The 19,287-nt window shown below is 41.5% G+C and overlaps 1 protein-coding gene across 1 annotated transcript in view; it reads right to left on the bottom strand.

The window, feature by feature from the left end:
- Positions 1–19,287, bottom strand: part of MYBPC3 (myosin binding protein C3) — an 89,404-nt gene that overhangs the window by 41,539 nt on the left and 28,578 nt on the right. The window contains exons 9-18 of the mRNA XM_075188628.1: positions 18,264–18,430; positions 15,982–16,114; positions 15,297–15,299; positions 13,869–13,993; positions 11,266–11,371; positions 6,203–6,369; positions 5,271–5,436; positions 3,522–3,628; positions 1,848–1,877; positions 1,130–1,266 (exon numbers count right to left, since the gene is read on the bottom strand). Coding sequence (XP_075044729.1) covers positions 1,130–1,266; positions 1,848–1,877; positions 3,522–3,628; positions 5,271–5,436; positions 6,203–6,369; positions 11,266–11,371; positions 13,869–13,993; positions 15,297–15,299; positions 15,982–16,114; positions 18,264–18,430 — 1,141 coding nt within the window. The remainder of the gene's footprint in view (positions 1–1,129; positions 1,267–1,847; positions 1,878–3,521; positions 3,629–5,270; positions 5,437–6,202; positions 6,370–11,265; positions 11,372–13,868; positions 13,994–15,296; positions 15,300–15,981; positions 16,115–18,263; positions 18,431–19,287) is intronic.

The following is a 19,287-nucleotide window of genomic DNA, read 5'->3' as shown; positions in this document are numbered from 1 at the left end:
TGCTGAAGCGCATGTGTTTTCCTGGACTCACGGAAAAGAAGGTCTTTCTCCTGGATCCCGCCCACTTACTAGTGAAGTGAGTGGGCCGTTCTAAAAGCCACGGCTCGATGACGCAGTTGTGGCATTTTGCCATGGGCAGGAGGCGGGGGCAGGGGGAGTCCGCCACCTGACCGGAGATCCCACAGAGGAGCCTGTTACAGTTAGTGAGTATGATATTTATTACTGACGCGCACATTTTAGAAGAACCACAGGTGATATTACTTCACGTGTGACCTGGAAAACCTGCACCCTTAGAGGGCCCTGGGGACTGGATTTGGGAAACGCTGGAATAGTGGCTCCCTGATTTTAGGTGACAGGTTCACTTTAAGATCAATCGGAAATATTGTACTCATATGCAGTGCTGCCCCCTGCAGTTTAAAAGATGCAGTTAACCAACCAAAAAAGTGATTGTAAGTTGCATGTGATCGCACAACGATGGTTCACACGTGATGTAAGTAAATGTGCTTTTGTTATTCACTCTTAAAACCACTTGAAGGGCAAAGTGCCCACACTTACATCCAAATCTTCGTTTGCCTCCTCCCCAGGCTCAGGGTCAGTCCTGACAGCTCTCTGCTCAATTACCTGATTATGGGAAATAAAGCTGAGACTAAAGGGAGAGTAGAGGATCTTCCAGGACTAGGGTGAATTGATATTAAGGTACCAGGATAAATTTTACTCAAGACAGCTGGTTGTCAGGGCAACATCAATGGAAAACCAATAAGAGTTAGAACCCTCACTGTCAATTTTGCCTTATAGACTTCCTAGAAGAGAGTACTGCGGTTATTGGGATTTATCCCTTCCAGTCTAGGCCTTTCCAGTCAGCTGGTGCAAAAAGAAGAGGTTCAGGTTAATTGGCAATGGATCCATCTACCCCAAGTATCACACCCAAATTGGCCAAATCCTCGTGTTCCCATGCATTAGGCCTTTCATTTTCCCACATGATAAATTTATAATTAGCAGCTTCTTTTATCTTAGAATTCATCCAAACAGGTTATGCCTCAGTGATGTCATTAATTCCTAGACTAAGCAAACTGGCTGCCCCTAGTGTACGTTTTAACTTGTCAGGGAAATACATGTGGCCAATTCATACCTTGTCACCTTTACTCCAGATCACAGTAGGTGCTGGATCTCCAGAGATGGGGACGTCAAGACGCAGCTTATTGCCAGCAACGACAATGATGGTGTCAGCATTTCCAGACGTAGTGTCCAATTTAATCTTCGGGGGCTCTGAAGAAGTAAAATAAGTTCAAATCAGACATGAACTAGCTCAAAGAACTAGTGCAAAGAACTACCACAAAGAACTAGTGCAAAGAACTACCACAAAGAACTAGTGTAAAGAACTACTACAAATGCAAAGAACTACCACAAAGAACTAGTGCAAAGAACTAGCGCAAAGAGCTACCACAAAGAACTAGTGTAAAGAACTAGTGCAAAGAACGAGCGCAAAGAACTACCACAAAGAGCAAGTGCAAAGAACTACATGAGACAAGCAGACACATTGGCCGCGTTACTGCTGAAAGTAATGCAGCCTATGCACTATTACCGATATTATTGTAATAACGCTCGTAATTACTGTTAACACGGTAATTTTTTATTTATGTATATTTATTTCTGTTAGCGTAATCCTGAGGTTTTGTTAAATAGACCATGTCACACATAAACACATTACATATAACGACAAGTTCTGTACTATAACAGACAAATGGCTCCACTTTACATAATAGCATCTCCTTTACACAGCACCACCAAACACACTCACTGATAGGTCACACAGAAAGACCCATGGTCACGTCACTTAGCAGCCATACCTTGTCTGGGAACAAAGTCAATTTTCACCTCTGGGGAAAAACAGAGAGAGAGATTATCACACTCATGTAAACCAGAGAACTTTATATAGAAAGTTAGAAACAAAGAATTTTCACTGATTATAAAAAGGGTTACAGTCCTTAAGTGTTTGTTTTTTTGGGGGAAATATGTGCCTGTTATTCCTGCTTTGTTTTTTTCACATACAAAAAAAAATACTAATGAATAAATTAAATACACCATAAAAACTACAAATTCTATGTAATTTAGTGTATAACTTATTTAAACAGTGGAGAAGGGTGGGTGTCAAAAGACTGACTTCGGGAGGAGGGTGTCAGGGATAGGGAGAAGGTCTAGTGCCAGGGGACAGGATCCCAGGAGTGGGGGGACAGGGTTCTAGGAAAGAGGGGGTGCCAAGAGGTGAGAGATCTAGAACAGGGTGCTAGAAGAGACAGCAGTGGATTCCCGGTGACAGCATACCTGGGATAGAGATTCCATCTTTTATCCTTTTTTTTTTTTTTTTTTTTTAATAAAAACACCATTTTTTATTATTTTTTATAATATGGAGAGAGGGCTCCTTTGTATGGGGAAACATTTGGGGAAATATTTGGGAAAACTTTTCCTGAGGGACCCCCTTAGGACTCTGATACCACAGTGATTAGTGAGGATGATAAAACAGAAGGTGGAGCGTAACAGCGGCATTGAGAGGGGGACTTGTTAAAGTGCAAGGGGGGAGGGTGAAAGGTCCCCAAATGCAGCAGAGGAACCCTGACCGGCAATCATTATTTGGGCTTTTTCAGTTTTAACAGAAAATTACAGAAAACACCTTGGAGATTTTTTGGGGGGCTCTTAAGCACAATCTGTATCCCTAATTATAAAGAACAACTGGTTCATCCAGTCTGCCCATATTAATGGTTTATTCCAGGTCTACCCAACCTGTGGCTCTCCAGGTGAAACTACAAGCCCCAGAATGCTTTGCCAGTAAATAGCCACTCCATAGCTGTCAGAGCATGCTCGGACTTGTAGTTTCACAGATCCTGGAGACCTTAAGGTTGGCTATCCCTGCTATATTCAAAAGGCAGATTTGTGTTTATCCCAAGCATTTTTCAATCCATTTGCTGATATTTTTCCAACTACATCTGCTGGAGGTTAATTCTCAGACATCTACAATTCTCAGTAACCTCCTAAACTCTATATTCTACTATATCCTATACATTTGGAAACACACACACCTCCTCAGAAAACCTGCAATTGTCCTTTGTTGTTCTGGAAAAATAATTTATTTTTGAACCTGGCCTGAAATCCATAATGTATTTCAACGTTTAATCATGTTTTCCCTTTTCTTCTAAATTGTACATGGTTTTTCCTCTCCGGGGGACCACATCATTTAATGCCATGTGTTGGGAAAGGATATATCAGTAGGGTTCCCTGGCAAAAGAAGGCATCAAGTTATTTGATTGTGAGTGTCACATGCTCACATGACATCTAATAACGGGATGCCCTCTTCGTCCAGGAACTCCCATTGGCCTTTCCCGATCAATGGTGCTGAATGATGCAATTTTTCCAGAGCAGGACGAGCTTTCGACTCCACAATTGCCTTTCAGTGAGGTCTAACTAAAGATCTGTAAAGTGGAATGAAGACCTCTCTCCTACGATTGCCAGTCCTAGCTCCAACTTACCCATAAAGTGCAGCTTTGCAGAAAGATTGAAGGCAAATCCATTGGGAATGAAGGAATAGTCTCCTTCATCTGATGGTATCACGTCATCAATGGTCAGCTTGTGGACTCTGTAGCACAAAGGAAATGATTTGTTATAGATTTTAATGAAATACTTATTACGGCAAAGCCTTGTTTGTTTTGTACAATTATTCTTGGTGAGAAAAATCAATGTTTCTGCCAAATCTGAAAAAAAAACAACACATTTTTTTTCCAAGCGCATTTGGTAAATCTAATTATGAATTACACCTTCAAAAGTCAAAGTCTACAAGGACAATGGACTAACTTTACTGTGACCAGGCAATTATTGTAGTATGTTAATGAATGTAAATATGCAGAGAAGTACTGAATCTAATATATAAATGTCTAGTGGCGTGTGTTAGTCTGTCTGTGTGTGTGCAAAAAATAAAAATCAAAGCTGCAGCGCCACCTGCTGGGCAGAGTTATACACTGACCTACTAAATTCTTAGAGTGTGTGTAAAAAAAAAAATTCAGAAAGGGCTGAAATTTGGTATACGAAGATGTTTTTAATTTGTTAATTGTTAAAAGTGTTTATAAATATTTAAAAAATATATATATATATTTCTTGAAGGAGAAGTGACAGTGGGGAGTGGTTGGTGGTTGCTGGGGGTGACAGTAGGGAGTGGTTGAGGCCTGGGCTATGGCCCAAATGCATGACAAGAACCTTTTTAACACCTTAAGTAGCTTGATTTGACTAGAATGCATGAGTATCATGCACGGGTTAACTTGTGTCTATATTTTACATCTAAAAATAAATGTGGTAAAAATGTATAGGGTTTTATGATTTAATAAAATATATGAGACACTTACACATTGTGTGCAGAAAAGTAAATGTGAAAATACTGTTTATTTTTATGTTCTATTCTTCTGTCTTTGGGTAAAGACATTTCTGTTGGCAGTGTTGGACGGGCCCCTAGGATAATGGGAAAATGCCCAGTGGACCATGCCCATTATCCTACCTCACAACTCCCCCTGGATTCTTCTTCCAATCTGCTTTGAATCTAGAGAGCTGAACCAATCCAAACCCTGGTGTGTATGCAGAATATAGCTTTATAAAGTAAGAGACTCAATCTGGTGCAACACGGTCTGTGGTAGACAGTGTTGGTGATACAGCCATGAGTAATCAATCGCCGAAAATCAGCATGTTTAAAGAACAAGCAAACAATGCTTGTTAAATAAGGCCCTAGCCATTGTCCTAAGTGTTGTGAGTGAATTCACCCTACCTTTGAAATAAAGCAGCCCACGAGCGCTTGATCCTGTACCCAATACCCTCCCCCTTTTTATAGGGGAATCTAAATGGTCCGTAAAGAGGAAGTAGCAAAATAAATTATAATAGTAAAAATTTAAATGAAAGTATAAAAAGCAAATAAAATATACACAAATTCTATGAATCAGTGCTAGGCAGGTGCTTAGTTGACCTATTTGGTAACTGCAAATGAGCTTTTATCTCAGTTCAGGCCATTTTCACCAGTGTGTATACCTACCACAGTGAATCCACATGTATGATATAGAAAGCTCTGTTGTCACGTGTGTACTCTGTGTGCTGCACACTGCATTCTGCAAACATGGTCTATTTTTGAACATTGCATTAGAAACAGCTACAGCGCCCATTCCTACATTTATACTAACGATCACAGGAGAATAGTGAGCAATTTGGGCAGTTCCAGTTCAGCATTGAGGGTGAACAATCACCTTCCAATATGGGTGATTTTGATCCTATCGTTGGGAACAACCTCCTTCCCGTTCTTCATCCACACTCCTGTGACGGTCTCGTCGGACACCTCGCACTTGAACAGCGCCTGCTCCTTCGATTTCACTGTCAAATCCGCGACACCCTGCAGGACTTCCAGCTGCTTTTCTGGAGGGAACAATTGAAATGTTAAATATAACGGCTGAGTGAGCCTATAATATATGTGACAAATAACTGCAGCTGGAAGTGGTGGAGACAGGGAACACTGTAGTTGGGGTGATTCATAGCTGTGGATTTTGTTATTAAAAATATAAAACACAATAAGTTACCTCAGGCACAATAAATGACGTTTAGATGCAAGAATGACTAGATCTGTACCTACCCATCAGCGGATAGACAGACCTGACTGAGTGAAAAAGGCATTTATATAAGAGACACAACAATGAAATACACTGAGCATGAATCAAATCTTATTTTCAAATACTCAAAACTGTACATGTTTCCAGAGAAAAATGTGCCTGAAAAGACCAAGTACTAAAAATCAAAACTAGATTTAACTTTGGCACGTACCTTGTACCCTAATCTCTGACACTCACCTCGTACCCTCCTCTCTGACACTCACCTCGTACCATCAGCTCTGACACTCACCTTGTACCCTCATCTCTCACACTCACCTTGTACCCTCATCTCTCACACTCACTTTGTACCCTTATCTCTGACACTCGCCTCGTACCCTCATCTCTGACACTCGCCTCGTACCCTCATCTCTGACACTCGCCTCGTACCCTCATCTCTCACACTCGCCTCGTACCCTCATCTCTGACACTCGCCTTGTACCCTCATCTCTGACACTCACCTTGTACCATCAGCTCTGACACTCACCTTGTACACTCATCTCTGACACTCACCTTGTACCCTCATCTCTGACACTCACCTTGTACCATCAGCTCAGCCACAGACTCTCCTCCGTTGGTCTTGATGGTGTAGTTGCCGCTATCCTCCAATGTTGTTTCATTAATAATGAGGAAATACTTTTTCCCATCCTTTTTAAACCGATATTTAAAGGTTTCTTCTCTAGTCAGTTCTACCCCATCTTTCTCCCTGTAGGAAATAGAAAGTAGTCACAAGATATGTCTATCGCTTTAATGGGCGAACACACAGGTGTTAATTAGCTTTAATCTGCCATTAATTGTGTGATATAGATGAAATATGCCATTATTTTTTACTTTGCACCATTCAATTCTTTCCTATTTCCCACTATTGCGCCCCAAAAAATTGACTTTTCGCTCTTATATTATTTCGCCATAGAAGATATAAGGTGGGCGCAAAAGAATCTGTTTCATTCATTGGGGCAATACTGCCGCTTGTGTGCAGCAAATTGTTATCGCTTGAAAGGGACAGTAGGATTCAAGCACAAATGTAATATATATGTTGTATAAAAAAAAAACTAAAACTACTATTATTATTAAAAATAAAAGAAAACTATTTCCCTGATTCCAGCCAATCGTCATGGCCCAGAACATCTCTAAGCTATTTGGAGGGAACCGTTTATCTATTTAGGTGAACATCTATTTTATTTATAATTTACTAACATTTTATCCCCAGGACAGCTTAATGATCTGGTCTGGAGCGTTAATGGTTAATTATTGTATTGCCAATCCAGCATGTGTATGCGTGAGCTGGCTCGCCAACTTTCCAGCTCCCCCAACTTTTGCACAAGGTTAGTGAGCAGGCATTTCCATTGAACTAGCTGATACTTTGGGCGAGATAAGTGGAATTTTGGGCTTGGAGAGGTGTGCGAGAAAGTTTCTACTTATTGTGCTGGATTAAATCTGCCCCTTAATGTTCATTTCAATCCTCCTCCATTAAGAAGAACATTACAATGATTTAGATTTGTATTGCAAAACAAAAAAAGATTAAGTATAAAAACATAAATAATTGACATGCTCTGCTGGTAGCAGCACACTACCATAATCCTGACCAGCAATATTATGTTGCAACCAGTGCTTGCAACATTACATTAATTTTATTTCCTCTTTTGTGCACTTTAGAAAGCAATTGTTCTGAAAAAGAATACTTTTATTGTACAGTATTGTTTTGCTCCTCTTGGTCAAAAAAAAAAAGAAAAAAAACTTTTTTTATTTGGGTTCGAAAACTGTGTGTAATGTTTTTTATATACACATAGGTGGTGCTGTTGTTGTTGGAAACCCCAAGTACGTTCTCGTGTGTGAACCATAACAAAATACAGTACAATACGGCTCCCTGAGATGCCGCAGGGATCTGCCAGGGGTGCCGAGGGCCAGGCTGGTGGTAAGCTGGGGAAAATGATGAAGGGGCACAGTGTGAGGGTGAACGGGCACAGTGTGAGGGTGAACGGGCACAGTGTGAGGGTGAACGGGCACAGTGTGAGGGTGAACGGGCACAGTGTGAGGGTGAAGGGGCATATGGTAATGATGACGGGGCACAGTGTGATGGTGAAGGGGTATATGGATATGCTGAAGTGGCACAGTGTGATGGTGAATGGACACAATGTGATGGTGAACGGGCACAGTGTGATGGTGAAGGGACACAATGTGATGGTGAACGGGCACAGTGTGATGGTGAAGGCGCATATGGTTAAGATGACGGGGCACAGTGTGATGGTGAAGGCGCATATGGTAATGATGACGGTGCACAGTGTGATGGTGAAGGGGAATATGGTAATGATGACGGTGCACAGTGTGATGGTGAAGGGGCATATGGTAATGATGACGGGGCACAGTGTGATGGTGAAGGGGAATATGGTAATGGTGACGGAGCACAGTGTGATGGTGAAGGGGAATATGGTAATGATGACGGTGCACAGTGTGATGGTGAAGGGGCATATGGTAATGATGACGGGGCACAGTGTGATGGTGAAGGGGAATATGGTAATGGTGACGGAGCACAGTGTGATGGTGACGGAGCACAGTGTGATGGTGACGGAGCACAGTGTTATGATGACGGAGCACAGTGTGATGGTAACTCCACAGTAATTATTTTGGCTTTGGGGTGCCTTGAAAAAATTATAGAGTCCCTTGACTGAGAATGTTTGGGAACCACTGAGGTACATCATCTCATTTTATTGTTATTATAATTTAAACTCATTCTATAAAGGTCATTGTGTTTCCCAGGTCACAAAAAGAGATTGTAGGCTCCAGTGGAAAACAAATATTGTATACAAAGCAAGAAGGAGAAAATGTCAATTATGATATAATTTTTATTTATTTTGGACAGCTATACACAGATATTTCAGCACGTTTTATCTGCCCATTTTAGATTTGTATGCGTGGAATTCGGGTATGTAATGTGATATGTTTAAGGACAATGGGTATGAACAGGGGTCTCCTGTGTCTCTCACTGCCATTAATATACTGTTGATGTTATACAGTCAGCAGGTCTAACCTCTGAGCTCGACCTCGGTGGTAACCGTTTGCCTAACACAAAAATGTCTACAAGTTTAGGATATTGCATCACTTAAAGGGACATTTGGTTTTAAAGAATATGTTTTTAAGCGAGTTTAAATGTTTTTAGGAATGTTTTCACTGTAAAAAGAACATTTTGTAAAAACAAACAAAAATACTTTTAAATAATTTATATTAAAACTCAGATAGGAACATTAAAGGGCTGCTTTTGTCCCTTGTAAGCTACATTCAAATATGTGATATCTTCTCTAGCTCTCGTCTAGTCATATGCCGAACTGTCAGACCTGTAGCCCCCTCCTCTCACCACCCCTGCCCCATTTCACAATTCTCCCAGCTGGTAGCTGTCAAGACATAGCCATGTTAACGTAAGTCATACTTGCCAGGTCTCCCGGAAAGTCCGGGAGACTCACAAAATTCGGGTCAGTCTCCCGGGCTCCCGCAAGAGCTGGCATTTCTCCCGCATCCCGGAATTCCCTTGTTAAAATGACGCGATTCACAGAGAATCGAGTCATTTTGGCCCCGCCCCCCGCGACAAAACGTAATTTTATTCGTGGGAGCGGGGCCAAAATGACTCGATTTGAGGCGCCCCTCTCCCGGACGTCGCCTACTGAAAGTAGGCAAGTATGACATAAGTATACCATAGAACAGAGGATAAATGGATGATACACTGTAGTGTATAAATAAACTGTGAAAGACAAATTATTAAAGCTACCAACAAGCTAGAAAGCACTAAATGATATTTTTTCAGCAAAACAATTAGCATTTTTAAATATTTTATTTTTATAAACCTGTTGTCTGAGAAATATCCCCCAGTAGTGCTTCACTATAGGCAGAACCCAGGCCTTGTTCTTTCACAGTGCTAAAATAATGGAAATAGAAAAAGTATAGCCATTCCAAGAGAAGAGTTCAAAGGGGATTGGGAGATGTTTTCAAGCACACTGGCACATATTAAATGCATGGGGTAGATTCACTAATAATTATAACAAGGTAGGAGGTGTTGCCCATAGCAACCAATAAGGTTATAGCTATCATTTACCTAGTACATTCTATAAATGATAGCTAGAATCTGATTGGTTGCTATGAGCAACACCTGCACTCTTCTTTCTTAGAAGCTTTAGTAAATCTACCCCTATGATTGGCTGCCTGCTGCTATTTTACAGAGGTCCTCCCAAGGTGCCTATTGTAGGCGTTTTGCTGACAAAGCTTCACTTCTCAGAGTTTGTGGTGCTGGTTGATGCATTTTGGCAGCTGCGAGGTGACATCGTTGAGATGGCATCTTCGGTTTTAAATGTTTAGTAAAGGAACAGATAGGCCACGACGGAGAGGTGCTATTTTAAATGCTGAAACATATCCTCTATCAATTCTAAGGGTCGTAAGAACGGTGTAAGGAGGTTTGATAAAATGTCAACACTTCCTGGGAGACGTGTAAGACTCATCCTCTGGAATGTAAAAGTTACTTCTCAGTATAAGAAGGAGCTACGGTGGCTTCCAGACCCGTAATTAAAAGACATGGTGCAAACACGTAGAGTGACCAGAGGATCGTGTTGCAAAGGGTCAAGGGAGCACGAGGGTGGGAAACCGTGAGAGGCCAGCTGCTGGCACCATTTCAAGCAACTTCCTTGAGTCAGGAAGCGTTACCCTCGCAGCCACTTATCTCCAAACAAGGCCATCAACTAAGCGTTTATAAATACAGAAGCCGGGTTTCAAAGCTCGCAGAATAGAGACAGGTTCATTAGTAGCGAGAGAGCTACTGTGTGCAATGCAAAGATCAAATGCCACCAGGCAAACTGTGATATGAATAATATGGGCCAGCATGAAGGACGACTTGTTGTCCATAGATACTACAATGGCAATTGTGAGAGGAACTTACATTACTGCTGATGTCAGAGCCATTAATTAACTAGGACTTTAAAAGCCTGACAAATTCTACCCCGTTCTCTTTACATGCCACATTCCCAATGAGAAACTCCCTGCTTGTCCTGCCCAAACATTGGGAATGTCAACTGGAGGCATGTTAATAAAGCTGTCAATATTTAGAAAAAACAAAAACCAAGCAAACTAGGAGACGTGGCACACGATGCCCTAGACGCAATGGCGGAATTACCACCACTGCAGGGGGTGGAGTCACTATGAGGCCGGGAGGGGGGGTTGCCAATTCCAGGTCACCCTCCCAATGCCCCTGCTCTGCTCCAGAAATTTCTATGTGCACAAATACCAGTTCAGTAAAATATGAATTTGTATAAATGTGATATATATAATAAATACGGTCCAGATTTGTCCTTGCTTCCATGACATATTTCAGGCACAAATTAATTGTTAAGCAGTTCATAGATTGCAGGGATAAGAGACCATAGATATAACATTGTACAGTAAAATGTGCGGTAAATGTGATTGCTAGATCCCTAGGAAGTACATGATGGTTATATGAGCTAGGTTATATGAAACCAGGACCAATGGCTATTTGTGTCAAGTGGATCTATTGTTATTCCCCATAGACAGAACTATAAAATATAGCACCATCCATACTATATGCTTCCCCCGTAGTGTCTCTTACCATTTGACCTGTGCTCCTTCCTCCGACACCTCGCACTCAAACTCCACTCTCTCTCCGACCATCACCGATTGATCCTCCAGGGGACGGAGGACCAGGATAGGTGGCTCTGAAACAGAAGTGGATAACATTGATTAATACAAGCGAGTTCAAACAAAATGATTTTTCCATAGATTAGATTTACTGTGCTACAAATGGCAAACAGTAAAGTTATATGACTACACTGCTAATGATTGGGTGATTGTGGCAATGATCATTCTGTAGTGGGAATTCTTCAGTTAATCCTTTACAGCAGTACAATAAGCTGCTCCGTAGTTCCCTATAGAATCAACTTGGTTTAAACCCTTTCATTTGATTGATACAAATTCTGACCAGTGTCCACAATCATTGTTGCACTACTGATCAGGATATTGCATGGTAGCGCCAAAGCTATGCTGAGATTTCTTCAGCCTACCCCGTCCACAGTGCACTGTGTGATGCCATAAAGCCTGCCACATCTGTATATTATCCTATAAAATAAACTTGTGTTTAAATAATTTATTGATTCTATTCCTGGTCCCACAATTGGTTAAACAAGTGGTCGATCAAAAGCTGTGATCATCTATACAGAAGCCCTGGATTGCAGGGGAATTTCCTAGCCGAAATAGGACCCCAAAAATTAGGAGAGATCAATGGCATTTACATAAAACCACCAGGGACAGGTGTTGCTCACTAGATAACTATATACATGACATGTATGTATATATGATGGACGAATGATACTACAATCTAATAGAAATATCTTTTTTTTTTGTATTTTAAATGCAATGTATTCATAAGGAAAATACAACACACACAACTGTTACTAAAATATACATCTTCAGTACAAAGCTAAAATGCTCAGTTCAGATGATAAGTCTTAAAAAACAGGCACAGTAATGCGGCCAAACATTTGCAGGAACAAATCCTCAAGATCTTTAGCAATCTATGATACCAGTGGGTAGATTTGCTAAAACGTCTAAAAACGAAACAGGGGAGGTATTGCCCAGAGCAACCAATCAGGTTCTAGCTATCATTTTCTAGAATGTACTGGATAAATGATAGCTAGAATCTGATTGGTTGCTATGAGCAACACCTCCACCTTCCTTTTGAGAAAGTATTATAAATCTACTCCTAGGTCTCTTTTACAACCCATTATCATAGTACAATGTACTGCTAATTTTCTTGCTGACAAAGACCTGTTCCTTGCAGTAGGAAAATCCATCAATGTCTCCCTAATTTTAAATGGAAGTCATTTTAAAAAAACAAGCTGGAGGTAAGAACTTTAATACAGGGGTGGCCATGACATATTTCTGCATCAGATTGACAGGAGTCCAACGTTGCTCTTTCCACTATCTAAAGCTGGGTACACACCACAGGTTTTACATCCGATTGTAGTGCCAATCACATGATAAGTGGCTGGTAAGTCCGATATTGCATTAGTGTATACACTACCACGATCATGTTTTATCGCACCAAAGCACATCGTATCGTTTGGTTTGATTTTAGAAATGGACTACAAATCTTTATAAACGGTGTCGGGCAAATACTGCAGTGTATACGCTCCCACGATCATGTATTAACGTACCAAAGCACGGGCAGCACGGTGGCTTAGTGGTTAGCATTTCTGCCTCATAGCATTGGGGTCATGAGTTTGATTCCCGACCATGGCCTTATGTGGCCTGTGTGGAGTTTGTATTTGCTCCCCATTTTTTGTGTGGGTTTCCTCCAGGTGCTCCGGTTTCCTTCCACACTCCAAAAACATACTGGTAGGTTAATTGGCTGCTAGCAAATTGCCCTTACTCTCTCTTGGTCTGTGTATGTTAGGGGATATATATTGTAAGCTGCAATGGAGCAGGGACTGATGTGAGTTCTCTGTACAGCGCTGTGGAATTAGTGGCGCTATAGAAATAGATGATGAAAGCACATTGTATCGTTTCATTTGATTTTATAAACTTCCTAAAAACCACAGTCAATGATGGATTGATGTCGGACAAATTCTGCAGTGTGTATGCACTGACGACCAGCAGTGTAGACAGATCTCCATAGAGTTTACAGAGTCACGATCTTTTCAGCCAATGGCTATGACAGATGAAGAGCAGAGATCTGAAGGTGAATCGTGTAGGTCTGCACACAGGACTCGGCACGCTGATTGGGTCTTTAGGTCGTTGGTACAATTGTTAGAGATATGGCATCAGGAGGAATTTTCTGTAGTGTGTACCCAGCTTAAGTCAGTCTGTGATTTCTTATTTGTCTTGATTACCCTTCTCACATCATGACACTGTCCCTATCACACGAGGCCCTGTCCTCACTAACATGACTAGACAAGCGAACTGTTGCTGTCTACCATAAAATCAACATGGCTGCTGAAATAATCTGTGCTGCTGTGAACACTACAATGATCTGATGGGCTACATGTTGTTCTATCCTCGCCTCCCTCCAAACTGGTGACACACAGACATTCAGGAGATGAAGGTGATAAAACTCACCTTAAGGATGAATAAGATTATAAAGGGCCAGCTGGTGACTGTCATCATCGTATCACTTTGATGGAGAAACATTTATAAGAGCGCTACGATGATACGAACCTCTTACAAATAACTCGGTGAAGCACTTCTCATCGCCGATCACACACTGATACGCAGCATCGTCTGCCAGAGAGCAATGGTTAATCGTCAGAATCCTCTTATTCCCAATGTTCTCAAAGATGTACCTAGGAAATGACGGCGAAAATTAGTCCATTCATTATAGCTTATATTTTACAAAGACCCTGTTCTGACTAAGAACCAATGAAATTCTGTCGTTCAACAGCGCACACGTATTTCTTAACAATAAGATAGTAAGTAATACAAACAGAGAATAAACATCACAATCACAGCACAAGGAATATTCTACATAGAGAGGCTCCGAGTAAAGTGTGACCTAAACTAGTGGCGGAACTATCATTGGTGCAGCAGGTGTGGTGCCCTGGGGCCCATGTAGATAATGGGGCCCAATGCACAGGGAAGTAGCGAACTGTGGGCCCCGGTTCCCTCCTCCCCGCCTCCCTGCACCGGGGGCCACAGCTCGATAGTTCCGTCTCTGACCTAAACACAAGTAAGTTACAGAACATCTTAATGAACTCTGTACATAATAGGAGCAATAATAGTCACTTTACCAAACGCCACAGTAACACTTCCAAGTTAATAAACTCCGTCTTATCTAGTGACTGTTTCCATATCTCTGAAACCAAACAATCCCATAACATAACATTTGCTCAGTCCATACAACAATCTGCATGATTCCTGTTGGGTGGCGCATGCAATGAAACAGTTGGGATAGAAACTATTTTCACCAATAACTATTCCAAGTTACAGATTTTCCATGGAAAATGGGAATTTCCAGACAAAACGTGAATGCAAATTCAAATTACTAGGAACCAGCTGCATCACAAAATGGCTGCTTCAGTCTAGTTTCTGCCGACAACTAGTGATAGTCTGTATTCTCATAAAAAGTGGTTTAATCCACAAAATGGCTACTGCTAATATTCCAAATAATGTAACAAAGAGCCAGCTACAGCCAACAGTCTATCAGGTTATAAACTATGGAACGCACGCGAGTCCTTAATACTCATTCACCCACCAGCCAATATAACGCCCACAGCAGCCACGCAACACACAGTTAATACACAGACACAGGACACGTATGCACATATGTAGAAAATATTAGATAACTCACTTGCTGAAAGATTCATGAGCAATTCCGATTGTATGGTGGAGGCCGAGAAAGAAAGGAGAGAATGTGAGAGCGATAGAGAAAGAATAGTAGACATCACACACAACATAGTTTGCAAAATAGAGTAAATTCTGTGTACTTCTATGCACGTACCGATTTCATGTAAGTTACTATCATTCATATGTATGTTTTGTTCCAGGACACAGTGTATCGTCAATGTCTTCCTGTTGCGGTTTATGGAGAGTTACTGAGTAAAGTGTAATGTTATAATATCCTCTATAATCCCATTGAAACTATGAGACTTGCTATGTTAAAGGTTAACTTTAATAATTATTAAGTTATAATATAAAATTCCATGTAATAATCTACCCTCGCCCTCATCTACCTCGTTTCCTTATCACGTGATTGTGACCAGCTATCTCCCCAATGTCAGGGAATTCATATAGACTGAATAGGATTACCCCAAAGTGTTCTTCTCCCACCCCAATGTCATTCAGCGGATCATGATTTTGGGGAATACAAGTTGTCAGCACAAACAGAGATTCCCGATGGCAGTTCTGCTGTCACGGTGTACAAGCATTGCTGGTTGTCTATCACAAGCAGCTACAAATTGTAGATAGCTTAGACCAGTGTTGGCTAACTTGTGACGCTCCAGGTGTTGTGAAACTACAAGTCCCAGCATGCTTTGCCAATATATAGCAGCTTATTGCTGGAAGGGTATGCTGGGACTTGTAGTTTCACAGCACCTGGAGTGTCACAGGTTAGTCAACACTGGCTTAGACTGTTACCTATTAGCACATGTTACTTGAAAATTTTAAAAGTGAGATGGGAAAGGGGGTTTCTATTAGGAAAAAATGTTACCTAAATAAGGAGGAATATTACATTAAACATTAACTATGAAGTGCCTGGTGCAGTGTAGATTCCGAAGCACTAAATCCGTAATAGATACAATACTTGCACGTAAGTATATTTATCTCTTCTTCTCACCTTCCACTGACACGGATCTCTTGTCCATTCTTCAGCCACTTCACCTCTGCATCAGGATTGGCCACTTCCACCACCAGCTTCAACTTCTGTCCCTTATCCACCTGGTATGCAGGGTCCAGCTTCTTCAGGAAAGCTAAAGGACCGGAGAGAGTGGAATAAATCAGGGGCAAATGCAGGATTTGTAGAGGGGGGTTTCCAAACCACGCCGCCAGTGGGCGTGACCAGCATGCATGGGGGCGTGGCTATAATATTAGACAGTGCTTGGCTGCTCTCCACCTTTTCCTATCCCCATAATATACATGGCAATGCTGCTTGCACTACTGTTAGGTGCACGCAGCTCTCCCTTTTCAAGCAGAACCGTGTGAAGCGGGAGCAGGGTCCTGCCACCTCAATTATACAGTGCCCCAGGCTTGGAGGGGGATTTCCAGGCATTAGGAAAACCCCCCCCTCGGTTTGCCTATGTAAATGATGGGTGTGGGGTACAATTATAATCTCGCTGTGGATTTAGCAGGATATGTCTTGATTTCTACCAGTGCACAGTGATCCAAAAACTGTTCAGGGTTGTTCAAGGTTTTTTGGGGGGGGTTTAATTGTGCTTTTGATTTTTTTGTAATAAGAGAAAGGAAAGTTGTCGGACAGCTGTGTTTTATGAGGGCATTCTGCCTGTGACAGGTTTCTGTATAAGGGAAGAGGGTGGAAAGAAAACGATGAGCAAACAACTGTGAAGCACTGAATATTGTTGTTGTCCTTCTCTGGCATCGATGTTCTAAATTGATACCATAGGGAAATATATTGTAGCTTTGCAGACCAGTGATAACAGAAAGTGACAACAGTAAGAATATCTATCACAATAATTGATATAAGAGTTCACACCCAGGGGCACTGAGGGGAAGGATGTGGGGCAGGTGGTAGGTACCCAGGACTTCATTGGCAGTGCTGGTTATGGTGAGAGCGAATGGAGCCACAGCCCCAGGTCTGGTTATTTCTGTCGATAACAATTTTCTCATTCATTAAATCCATGCCTAGCTATTTATTTGGCATGGTTTAAATCTGATTTGGGGAGGATAGGCATGCCCCCCTGTGGATGGTTTGTGTGAAGGAGGAGTGGGCAATGAATTTTTATTTTTACCTACTTGTCCAACAATGCATTACAAGGGGTATACCCACTTGCCAGCCTTCTGAAGCACCTCTGTAAGATCAATCTGCACCTACTTTGAAGGTTGGAAGATAGTATGAAAAGTGCATATGGTGGAAATAGTAAAAATGTCACATCAGATTCCAACCTACTTTAACTTTAGGCGCATCCCCTTCATTAACTTCAACTTTTCTGTTTCACAGACCTTGAAAGAGGTAGAGCTTACACAGAAGTAGGAGGGGTTTCACCAAAAGAGTGGATGTATTTGGTTGTTTGGGGGTGGGAGCTTACACAGAAGTAGGAGGAGTTTCATCAAAGAGTGGGTATGTTCGGGGGTGGGGTTTGGGCATACTGGGTGGGGCTTATTTTATACCAGATTTGTTTGGATGAATGCTAAAATACTGCTCAGTGTAGTCTAATTTATGTGCTAGGCCATGGGGACTGTTATTATTACATGTGTTACTTTTGGGTGTTTCAATGTTTTAATGACTTTTGTTGAAATGTTCCTATAAATTAATTATTCCACAAATGTGCTATTGGAGGGTACAGAATGTGTCCCATTAAAAAGTTTAGGGATGAGTTTAAGTCTCCAGCTCTTCTGACTGCTCAGAAAATTCCTTTTTTGAGCAGGAAAAAGCTGATTCTCTAACTATAAATTCCCCTTCTCCCCCCCCCCCCTCCCCCCCGCCTCCTCAGTTACATAATCTCGTCCCACAGAATTAAATCTCGTTTTTCCACCCCAGTGCAAACCTAAGTGTGCTTATGCCTCTAATCTGCCCTTCACACCCCTGACCCGTCCAATTCCTGCCATCAGACAGAGTAAATTTAGCAGTCGCAAAGCAAAATAAAAATGCAAATTTGCTCCTGGACAACCCATGTTGCAATGTAAGGGGTGGAAATGCATTTTTTGTTTTGACATGCAGGGAAAATGCTGCTTTCACATGTATGACATCAATACTGGACACTTAATCTTTATACTGCGATTGAGAGCTAGAACATGTTCCTTCCAACTCTAAATTTGTCCACACATTTTATACCCCCCTCCCATGCAGTGCAATATCGTTTTGCCAAGATGCAAATTTCTCCTTTTTTTTGTTTTTCTCCTAGCTAAATGAGGCCTTAAGGGTTTACAGGTAAACGTCCTCACCTGTGCTCTTCTTTTCTTCTTTCTTCATCTTCTTGAGACGTTTGAGGAGTCCACGGAGATCAGTGATCCCATACTGGAAAGCGATCTTCTCGTACTCAGAGGGGGGTGCTTTACGGAGGATCTCCCAGACGTCTACATCTGGCTCCACTTCCATCTTTGCCTCATTGCTGTCAGAAAATGTAAAGTCAACAAGCTTCCAAGGTGGCCTCCAGACTCTAACCAGGTCAGAGTATGGAAGGCTCAACCATGGGCTTTATAATTGGAATTGTCGCAGAGAGAATGATTTACTAACATTGTGTTTGGGGACAAGTTTGTACTAAACCACAGCAACCGAGAAGACCCTTGCTTTCATTGTCCATTTTGCCCCAGAGAAATAAAAGCTAATTGCTGATTGGTTGCTGGGCCAGATTTGCTGTTTTAGTGGTATATTAGGTATTTGTGCATTATATGTTGCACAGTTCATTTACAGTGGGGAATCTCTGCACTAGGATTTGTAGGTTGTTGCCCGGGTTGTGTGACATGTCACAGATGTATGATTCTGCCCAGCTACCGTTCAGAATTTAATTACAGCGTAATAGAGCTTCAGTTTACCCATAATAAAGTAGCAAGAGACTGCAAATAGAAACTTGTTACAAAGCAACGTGCTCTGGCCGATGTTCAGAAAAGATCTGATACTGTACTTACTACATTACACTGTAACTTGCAATTAGCACATGTGTTTACAGGGGATAATAATCTCACAGCATGTACAAGTTGATAAGGACAGTAAATCCTTTCTTAAAGAGGAGGCTGAAGACATCAATCAAGTGAACTCTTCAAGATACAGAACTCCCTCTCTATTTATCATGACCTGTCAACCTGATATTATTTCGCTGGCTCTCCTTGAACACAGTAGGATGAGCTATATTTAAGTTGGGCCTAATTCAAGTCTGAACGCAAATTGGCTGTAATTTACCTGTATAAATAGAGCATGCAACTTTTGTGTAGTTCCATCCACATTCAAATCAAAGCTTATCATAAGCCG

The sequence above is a fragment of the Mixophyes fleayi genome, chromosome 10 (assembly GCF_038048845.1).
Source record: "Mixophyes fleayi isolate aMixFle1 chromosome 10, aMixFle1.hap1, whole genome shotgun sequence".
NCBI classification, from domain to species: domain Eukaryota; kingdom Metazoa; phylum Chordata; class Amphibia; order Anura; family Limnodynastidae; genus Mixophyes; species Mixophyes fleayi.
This window is presented reverse-complemented; position numbering and strand designations above follow the sequence as displayed.